Source organism: Mastomys coucha, unplaced genomic scaffold (genome assembly GCF_008632895.1).
Source record: "Mastomys coucha isolate ucsf_1 unplaced genomic scaffold, UCSF_Mcou_1 pScaffold1, whole genome shotgun sequence".
NCBI classification, from domain to species: domain Eukaryota; kingdom Metazoa; phylum Chordata; class Mammalia; order Rodentia; family Muridae; genus Mastomys; species Mastomys coucha.
The window spans coordinates 16,783,428-16,794,031 of record NW_022196891.1 but is presented as its reverse complement, the minus strand read 5'-3'; the positions used below and the strand labels follow the sequence as shown (position 1 = coordinate 16,794,031).

General features: G+C 50.9%; 1 protein-coding gene across 4 annotated transcripts in view; it reads left to right on the top strand.

The window, feature by feature from the left end:
• The window catches only part of Steap3 (STEAP3 metalloreductase), a 51,166-nt gene that overhangs the window by 7,174 nt on the left and 33,388 nt on the right, over positions 1-10,604 (top strand). The window contains exon 1 of one of the 4 annotated variants that reach the window (XM_031380754.1): positions 5,900-6,426. The exons of the other annotated variants lie outside the window; for them this stretch is intronic. Within the exon in view, the coding sequence (XP_031236614.1) occupies positions 6,405-6,426 (22 nt within the window). The 5' untranslated portion in view covers positions 5,900-6,404. Of the gene's footprint in view, positions 1-5,899; positions 6,427-10,604 lie in introns of those variants that run through there. 4 annotated transcript variants of the gene reach the window in all.

Sequence of the window (10,604 nt, the reverse complement as noted above, 5' to 3'; positions counted from 1 at the left end):
ATGGGAGGGAGTGCCTAGTACCCAATAGGCAGATCTGCCTAGTGCCCGCCTCTGCCAGCGGAACCTTAGCCTGCAAAGTTCTTCCTGCCCGCTGAAATCTGGGAGAAGGTTGCCGGCAGGAGCGTGGCGTTAACTTTGGTCACTTCTAGTTAGATATGGTGGAGGTTGTGTCTTAGGCCGTTTGGGTCAAGAGACGAGTTTGCGCCGGTGGCGGGGTCGGGAATGAGGGGCCGTGGGGTACCAAGAAGTCAAACAAGTGTTCAGAGCCACCTCTAAAACAGGCTCCAGAAGTCGGGATTTGTGAAATGCCCTGGGGAGGTATGTCTGTCCGGCAGAGTGCTGCTATGATATAATTAGCAGCCAACAATTCTCTGAAGCTTATATGTGCCAGAGTGCGTGTAGGGTCTCTGCATATTAGTCCAGTTAACCCTGGCAGCCAGGAGACCCTGTCCTTCTGTCATTCGGGGGAATGCTGAACCTTCCAGAACCCCTGTGTTTTGCAAGGACACAGGTAGCAAAGCGTAGAAGTTGTTAGACTTTCCTGACAAAGAGGGCTTCTCTAAGGTAAAGGAGGCCAGATCCTCAGAATGCCAATTGGCTACGCTGTCTGGCCAGCAAGCCCTGGGAATCCTCCTGTCTCCGCCTCCCTAACACTGCCATTACGAGTGCACTAGCTTTTTACCTGAGTTCTAGACATCCAATCATAGTTCCTTGTGCTGGCACAGAGAGCACTTCACTGACTGAACTATCTCCCCCGGCCCTGCAAGGGCTGTTAAAAACACAGATGTCCGCTGGGCAGTGGTGACGCATGCCTTTAATCCCAGCACTTGGGAGGCAGAGGCAGGTGGATTTCTGAGTTCGAGGCCAGCCTGGTCTACAGAGTGAGTTCCAGGACAGCCAGGGTTACACAGAGAAACCCTGTCTCGAAAAAGAAAAACAAAAACAAAAAACAAAAAGCAAGCAAACAAACAAAGAAAAAACCCACAGATGTCCAGCCCTGCTAGGCCACCAACCGAATGGGTCAGGAGCGCATGAGGGCCCCAGCTGTGTACATGTCTTGTCTTACTCATCTTTGTCACCAGTGATCTGCAAAGGGCTTGGCAGAAGCAAATGCTTACCCAGTGTGGCATGGATGAAGAGACGGAATGGGACAAGCAAAGTGTCATGGCGGAAGGGGTGGGGATAGGAAGATTTTCCAAGGGAAGCCTTAGCATGGGAGGCTAGTGGTCTCAGAGCCAGCTGGGAGCTCAGGATGGCCCAACTGGTCATCTAGAGTGTGATCAGATTCCCTGAAGCCTGCTGAGGTCTTCCAGGCCCGAGCTGGTTAAGCTTGTATCTCTCCCGTCTGAAGACACCAGATAGATGGATTCCTGGCCCAGCCTGTCTTCTGTCCCTGTTTCAGGATTCTTCCTTCCTTAGCCTCTTCAGAGACAGAGTATTAGGCAGGCTTTCAGGATGTTAAAAAGTGAAAGTTCTTGATCGAAGTCCAAGGCCACACACCTTCACAGTGGGCGGGATGAGGCAGGTAGGAGAGTCTGGCTTTGCAGCCAGCAAGCAGCCAGCAGTCTGAATCTCATCCAACACTTCTGCATCTCTGGACTTGGTTCTTCAATTGTAAGCCTTGCCTGGGCCCTTAGGCACTGTATCCTTGTAAAACAGAGAGAGAGAGCTACCCATGGGCATTCATTATATAGAACTCCAAGTTGTCAGAGTTTGTTAGGTATCAGATTCTTCTCCCAAGGGTTTGAATATTAATGTTACGCGTTTGGGGTTTATGTCTATGTTGGGGTGTGTGAATAGAGGTGTGTGCAGGGGTGCAAGTGTGAGCTCACATGAGCGTGAAGACCAACCGTCGACCTCGGCCGTCACTCTTCTCGCCTTTTGCTCTCTCACTGCTCTGGGACTTGCCAGTTCAGCTTGGCTGGCTGGCCTGTGAGCCCTAGGGATTGCCCGTTTGTTTCAACTGCCTCCCCCAGCTTTGTGATGACAAGTGTGCGCCACCATGCTCAGCTTTTTTTATATGGGTTCTGGGGGTTGGACTCAGGTCCCTCATACTTGCAAGGCAAGTAGTTTTATCAACTGGGTTATTTCCCTATGTCAGAGTTGAATATTAATCTGATTGGACCTTCTAGGCTTCTGTAGAGACCATCGGAGCCCAAGAGTGGCATCTGAGATCCCTTTCTCTGCGACAGGGCTGGCCACAGCTCCGGGCCCCAGGAACCCTTGTTGAGAGTCTGGGCACCTACCTCCAGGACAGGAAAGAGTCTCTCTGTGTTTCCTGCTGTCTGCAAACTGAAACCTTAATAGGCTGAGGCAGGGGTGGAAAGGCCTTTGGGACCGGGCTTCTCTGCCTTCCAACTGAAACTGGATCTGCCTCTTGCTTGCCTTCCCTACCCTGCAGAGTGGTTAGGACTTGCCGGGTTGGGCAGGCAGAAGGTGGGTACTTTTAAGTACTCTATGACATTTCTCTCTAGTGTCTGGACCAGGCATGGAGGGGGTTTGTCGACTTAGAACCTATGTTGGCTCCTTTCCTCCCCTGTGAAGGGATGAGGGTGTGCGTCTGTTTTGTGATGTGTGCAGACAGGTACATGCCATGGTACACTGGAGGAGGTCAGAGGACAACTCGGGAGACCTTGTGGTCCTCTTCTGTCTTTTCAGGGTGGCCGGGTCAGCAGGTCAGCAGGTCACCAGGGCTTGTGCTTTAACCACTGAGCCATCTTACCAGTGCTTGTTTCCTCCTCCCGCCCCACCCATGAAACCCCATTTTAATCTGTGAGGTTGCATATCCTACATGATATGCAAGTATCCAGTCTGGAAATCATGTCTTCTGGTTGACCCCCTCAAAACTGGGCCTACTGTAATCTGTCCCACTCGGCCCTTAACAGAGGGCTTCAGCTCACTCCCCTTCCTGTCCTTGGCCTGCCGTGCACTGATGCCATCCCGCCTGAAGTGACAGTCCTCGTTCCTGAGCTTCCCTACACACCGAGCCTGGCCCAAGCCATGGTGTTATCCTCCCAACCATGTGACTTTTCCAGGGCAAAGTAGCCTTCCGTCTCTTCTTTCCTTTTTGTTTTGTTTTGTTTGTTTGTTTTTTGTTTTTTGAGGCAGGGTTTCTCTGTGCAGCCCTGGCTGTCCTGGAACTCACTCTGTAGACCAGGCTGGCCTCGAACTCAGAAATCCGCCTGTCTCTGCCTCCCAAGGGCTGGGATTAAAGGCGTGCGCCACCGGGCCAGTTTCTTCTTTCAATCCCAAACCAGAGACCCCCTGCCACTCACTCTAGCTTGGTCTGTCTAAATTCTGCTTCACCGTCCATCCTGTATTTACCAAGCACTAACTAGGCCCCTGCCGGCACTCAGACCAGAGCAGTGGGGAGCGCCTCCCAACTCATCGGAACCCTCTGTGTTTCTGAGTACAAGTAGGGGAAAGGCCTCTCTCCCACGTGCCTAGCCCTCCAGAGCACTGCTCTGAGTAGACCTCTGCCCAGTTGCCCCCACAGTGTAAAAGCCCTCCACCAGGAGAGTTAGCCCTCCTTACCCGTCTCCCTGGCCACCCACAGGAGCGACTGTGAAGATTGCCGTTCAGTAGTCAGGTGTATGTCTGGCTTTGCTCCATGCCAGCAGCCGGGTGTTTAGACAACTTATTCCCCCGTGCTGGGAACTAAACGAGGGGCTAGAGCATTCTGGGCAAGTGCTCTTGCACTGAGCTGCTCCCAGCTCTAATAGCTTGTTTTGAGCCTCTTCAACTATCCGTTTAGGAGATTAATCTTATACAAACAAGGAGACAGTTCCAAGAGCATCCCAGTAGCCGGTGGCATAAACGCGGAGGACTATGAGGTTCAGTGAAGGGTGGAGTTGGCTATCCCGGGACGTGTGAAGAAAGCAAAACCTTCCGGAGGCGGGTGAGCAGGCCTTCGGCAGGGACTGTCCCCCTCCCCCATGCTGTAGACACTGATATCTGTTGGGTGGCCATCTGGCTGTGTGGAGGAGTAGGTTTGTCTTTCTTCCCGGTAGGCTTAGGGAGGTAGCAGGACCCCAACGGGGGAGGTTGGATGTCTCTGAGGGCAAACTTGCCCTAGGTGGCTGTGACCCAGACCCTCCTGGTGGAGTTGACCTGGAGCCAGTGCTTGGTTGTTTGGGCCACCAGCCTTGCCTGTCTAAGGGTCGGAAGCACACTAGAAGCTGTGGTTGTGTCTAGCAAACCGGTGCCCCCGTGAAGACTGAGCCACTGTAAAAGATGAGATGAGTCCCCCTTAGAAGGATGACTCCCGACTGGTCAGAGCTGGACCGGGGAGGAAGCAGCTGAAACTGGGCCGGGGGTGGTATTCTGGAAAGCCTGGCTCCTAGAGATCCAGACTCTGTGGCTGGAGATGGAGACCTTAATGCCCCTCTTGTTTTCGGGGTCTCCCCGAGCAAAGCCCCATGGGAGCAGGTGGGACCCTAAGGAACTGCAGAGAGAGTCTGCTAGCTCCTTTCCGCTGCACCCGGCGGGTGTCTTTTCCTCGGAAAGTTTCCCTTCCTCTCAGAACTGCTACTCTAATAGACCTAGAGATCACCCAGCAACCTTGCCTGGGACACAGGAGACTAAAGGGCTCCTGTACTGAGTTAGGAATTCTGCCCCAAATCCTGCTGCCCAGGGCTCTGGGTAACTCTGGGGACTCACTGGTGATGGAGAGCCCTCTTTGAACCCCACCGCCTCCGCAGGCATCTTCCAGCATCAAGAGAGCACAGCTCAGAATGAGGGACGGGGTGGGGGGGGGTGGGGGGGGGAGGCACAGGTTTCTATCCTCAGCTGAGACTGTCTAGGGATCATGTGGTACCCCAGCAATGAGAAGAGATTCAGACCACAGGCAAACAGTGAGTAACCTGTGTCTTTAAGGGTTTCTGTAGTCACTGTTTAGTTTCTGTAGTCACAACAGAGGGAACACTGGGGATGTAGCTCAGCTGGCAAAGTCTTGCTTAGCATGTATGAAATCCTGGACTCCAACCAAAGACCCACGTAAACTGGACAGAGTAGACTATCCCTGAAATCCTAGAAGTAGGGAGGGAGAGGCTGAAGCATCAAGGGCTCAAGGTCATTCTCTACAACACATGTTGTCTAAGATCAACCTGGTCTACAGGAGACCCTCAGAGTAGGAAAGAAGCCTTCCCCAGGTCATACTGTTAGCATGTGGTTACACTCAAGCTCATAGTCAGGGCCGTCTGAGTACAGTAACCAACCGCTAACCCAGCCTTCCTTGTTGATTCAGAATGGGTAAATGTCGTCCAGGGCTACGGGAGCTGATAGATGCCTTAAGCATCCAATAGCAGGGGGTTGGATTTCCCAGGAGGTGAGATCTGGGCGGGTCAAGAGTATGTCCAAACTCAGATGGGAGGAAGAAGCCAAGTGCAGGAGTGTCACAGGTCAGGGCATGAGGAAAGAGAAAACAAAACCAGTCTCTGGATTGGCCTGCGTTGGACTCCATGCCATTCCAGAATCTACTCCTGTCCCGAGGCTTTACCGTTAGGGACAGGTGCAGAGAGGATTGCCAGTCAGAGCAATATGAACCTGCTCTAGTTGTTGGTCCTTATAAAGCCACAGACTGGGGTGTGTGGGCTTATCCACAGACTTCACTGGACTGCAAGTTTGCTAGTTCTGACAGGCTGAACACAGTAGGATATGGCCATGCATGCGCAAGCCCAGACACCATGGTTCCCATCAACAATACGGAAGCTTCCTGAACTCTGGGCTGCCCTCAATGCCTTGGAACTCAGCAGTGAGCAGTGGGTGGGCATGTGCTCTTATCTACCGTTTCCAGAGAAATGATAATAGAGCTGTCTGTCCGTCTGCTAGGGGCACTGTCTGGCATGACGTGACAAAGAGGCTTCCCCTATCAGCACAAAATGCTGAGAGAATTCTCCAGAATCCGGTAACAGCCGTGGGTGATTGCGATGAATTACCCTCCGAGAAATTGATCATTCGCTCCTTTCTGTTACCTCGAAGGGTCTCAGCGTCCCTGCCCGCCCTCTCCTTTATGCTCCATGACATTTATTCGTTTTATGCATCCTGGCTTCAGCTTGCCATCCTGCCTCAATTCGTGTACCAAGGCTCTGCAGTCTGAGCCACTAATTACTACAGTGAGGTTTCTTCCCCAAACAGGAAGTCTCCTGCAGAATTGCTCTCTCAGGGCACTCTCTAACCGAACATCAGCCACCTCTGGAAGGCCAGCCAGTCCCTGTGGCCAGATGTAGGCGGGCAAACTGAGAGGGGAGGTGTCCCAGTTACCCACGCCCTAGAAGGGCCTGTGGCCACCCCCTGCTTCTAAAAAACCCGAAGTCAGACTGCCGTGGAGACTTTAGTCAGAAGAGGCGGCTTGCAGTGGGGTTGTCTGGGCACTCTAAAACTTCAGACCTCCCCTGAAGGGCCAGATGGCGCAGCCACCTGTTGCTGGTAAGTCTGATCAGGGCTCCAAGGCAGCCACCTGGTTCTCTTTTTAGTACAGCATCCTCTGGTCCACTTGAGAGCGCTGTTCTGTGAAGGCCTGCAGATTTACCAGAGCCCAGAGACGGCAGTCTTTCCCCGAGAGTTGCACAGCCTCAGCCTGGCAACAGAGAGCACAGTAGAATAAGACCTTGTCAAAATCAAGTGGGAGATTGACTGTCTGCTTTGTGTATCTCAGAGCTGCCTTCTCAGGGAGGGCGTCCAGGCAATGAATACAAGAGCCAATGAATACATTCAGAATGCGGGGCTCCAGTTTGCATGCACAGAGAAAGCAGCAGCTTTGTGGGGTTTTAGTGTGTGTTGCTTTAAAAAAAAATTAATGTTCATGATGTATTTCTGAGGAATGTGGGCCCGTTGGGAATTATAAATTTTACACAGAACTGCTGGCTGCGAGTAATCGAACTGGATTTTTCTAGAAGGATTTGAAAAGCTAGATGTTTGTAAAAGCTCTATCAATTATTCATTCGCTTTTATTCTGCAAAGTGGCGTGGAGAGAAAATGCTGTTTTCTAACAGATCAAACTTGTGTGCATGGGTGTGTGTGTCGGGGTTTGGGGGGGAAGGGCCTAGCTTAACAGATCAAACTTGTGTGCATGGGTGTGTACATGTGTGTGTGTGTGTCTGTGTATGCATGAGTATGTGTGTGTGTGGCCTGTCTTATGTGCATGGACTTTGTTTTCTCTTCAGCTGGCACAAAACTGCCTTTCTTTAAAAAAAAAAATAATGATTTTTATGCTGTCTAAATAACAATCCCAGGAAGTACTACAGCTGCAAGAAACCTAATAGCAAAATGTTTGTACAAATCCGTATGACAGAGGAGGTGCCCACAGATAAAACGGAAGTGTGCCGCTTAAAACATGTTTAATGCCATTAGCTTTTATTTTGTTTGGGGCAGAGCCTTCTATAGCCTGAGCTGGTCTCAACCTCATTAGGTAACCAAGGACAGTTTGGAACTTCTCATTCTCCTGCCTCTACCACCCAAATATGGAAACGGCAAACACACACCACCACGCTGTTTGTACGGTTCTGGGGATAGAACTCAGGGCTTCCTGTGTGCTCCCTAAGCTCTCTATTGATTGGCTCGCATCTCCAGATCTGCCACCTAGTTTTTACATGCTGATTTCAGACTGGCAGCCTCGCTTCTCTCCCCTCACCTTGGGAGGTAGACATAGGGGTTGGGCAAGGAAAGAGACAGTGGTCCCTGAGCCTAGGAAGGAGCAAGGGCCTGGGTCTGAGTGAACCCCCACTTAAGACTCAGGATGGAGGACAACCCCACTTCAAAGGAACAGCAAGAGGAGTGACTGGGAAATCACTGTTCCCAGCAGCTCAGAGAGACGATAAAGGACACAGCAAGGAAACAAACATAAATCTACAACCTGGTGCTGTCCAGGTGACATCTGTAACACCCACATACAGAGCCTCCGCCCTCACCACCCAAGATGTCAGTTAGATGCATAGACTGGCTGAAGGCGGAGTCAGTTCTGGGTCTAGAAGGAAGTCCCTTTACCTGTCTGAGCCTTGATTTGTGAGGTGGAAAATAGGTGCATCTTCTGTAGGTCATATCCCAACACACACCCAAGGTCATGGATTGCTGCCCAGCGAGATCTGGCCTTGTCTTCTAATCTCTTCTCATTTGACCCTGCGGATTTGGGTTGTATGGGGACCAGGCACTTACAGAGTGTTGGGTTGTGCTGGCCGCCTCCCTCAGTAACCTGATGCCCCAAGGAAACCTGGGATTACTACTTGGGGAGGTCATGTGGCAGAAAGAGGGAGAAGGCGTTGTCCCTGGGAATCTCTTCTTTTTGCACGGCAAGGGTGTAATTTTCATTCAGGCAGTGTGGGCAATCCTATGTTTAATGATGGCTTGAAGTAGGATCTTTCAACTCTAGGGAGGTACAGCACCAACAGCATTCAGTGGAAACCGATCTTCAAATTGTGAATTTGGATGTGTCCCCCACCCCACCCCACCCCCACCCCCGGGTATTTTAAACTCACGGCATCATCAATTTACAGTGGATTTGCTGGCTACCACGCCACCATAAACCAAGGTCCATAAAATGAGCAAGACTTATATGTGTGTGTGTCACTTGTGCGTCTGTATGTTCACACGTGTGAACTCACATATAGACACATTCATCTGAAGCCCAGAGGTCTTTCTCCATCACGCTCCGCCATATGTATTAAGGAAAAGACTGTAACTGGAAACAACTGCTCCCAAATTTTGCTAGTCTTACCCAGGGATCCTCTGTCTCCATCTCGGGGATTACAGGCAGGCTGCCACTCCTATCTGGCATATATGTGGGTGCTGGGGATCTTAGTATTTTCATGGCATGCTCTTTACCCCTGAGCCATCTTCCCAGCATGCTCTTTACCCCTGAGCCATCTTCCCAGCATACTCTTTACCCCTGAGCCATCTTCCCAGCATGCTCTTTACCCCTGAGCCATCTTCCCAGCCCAGAAAGACTCTGTAGACATTCTCTCCACCTGCCCGAGGGTTGTAAATTTCATATCAAAAGGTGTTGGTTTAACATGGCCATAAACCTGTAGGAAGGGATAATGGAAGATTATGGGGCTTCCCAGCACTCTAAAGGAAGCCACATGGCACTGTATACATGTTTCGTCCCTGTGACAGAAAGCCTAAGGGGTCAGAGGACAAAAATGTCTATTTTTGTCTTAAAGAGGAACCAGGAGCCTTCTGTTCCTCCTCCTTTAAAAGAAGTGTATGCATATGTGTGTACTCGTGTGTGTGTGTGTGTGTGTGTGTGTGTGTGTGTGTGCTCATGTGTGTATGTGTGCTTACATGTATGTACTGAGTCTGTATGTGTATATGTATGCCTGTATGCTCCTGTGTGTTTGCACTAACGTGTGGTCACATGTGTGTTGGGGGTGGGGGTTCATGTGGAGGTGACATCATGTGTCACCTTCAGGAGCTCACCAACTGACTCAGAGACCATCCTGTCTCTGCCTCCCCAGCACTGGGATCACAAGTGCATGCCCCCAGGCTCCAATTTGTGTGTGGGTGCAGGGGTTCATGTTCTTCATACTTTCTAGGCAACCACTTTACCGACTGAACCGTCTCCTTAGCCCCAGCAGCTGGGCCTTCGGTTGGGTCTTGGAATGGCTAATTTTAGTTATAAACATGACTGAACTTGTGGCCAGAGAGTTATGAAAGCTGCTGAGCACTGCTGTGAGGGACTTTATTTTGGTTTTTTGACATCTCATAATGTAGCCCCGGTTAGCAGAGAACTTACTATGAAGACCAGTTGTCTTCAGTCTCACAGCGATCTGCCTGCCTGTCTCTTAAGTGCTGGGATTAAAGGTGTGTGTCACCATGCTGGGCCAAGAGAGACTCTTGGTCAGATTATTTGAGTCAGGAAGACTCGCCCTGAATGTGGGTGGCAGCCCACGTCAAATGACGTGGAGAAGGAAACCCCTGCTCTTTTGCCTGCTGCCCCCAGTCTTGCTGACAAGTCATCAATCCTGCTGCTGCAGCAGACCCTCTCCCCTCCCCGCTGATGTTAGAACCAGCTTCTTTGGGTTTCCATCTTAGATTAAAGCCCAGCGGCTCTCCAGGAGTCTCCAGACCCATTGGGACAGTGTGAAACCGCGAGATACCCAACCAGTACACTGAGCAACTCCTGGATTCCTGGCCTCTCTAGCATGAGACAGCCACTGTTGGATTACCTGGACCACGTCCTGCAAGTCAATCTGAAAATAATCCTGATACATCTCTTGTGGGGAACAAGTAGTTTGGTGTCACCATCCATAAAACTTTCAGCCATTTGTAGAAAAATAAGGAAAATAATGATGCTGCTGGTTGGCGACTTCCAGAATCTCTGGGTGAAGTGACAAAAGAGAATGAACTTGGTGATAAAATTAACCGGCTCCAGACGCACATAAGCAGGCTAAGGTTTTCTAGGTGTGTCCTGGGAGAAAATCTCCCCAGCAGCCATGAAGCTCACTCTGCTGAGAATCAAACCCAAGCCCTTCCTTATAGGGTTGGTCAACTTACGACAGAAATTCAAGTCTCAGACCTGAGGGATGTCAGCAGTTAAAGCAAGGATACTGATCAGGAAAACAAAAGGGATGCTGTGGCTCAGGGTGGAAGTGTGTGTGTGGGGGGGGGGG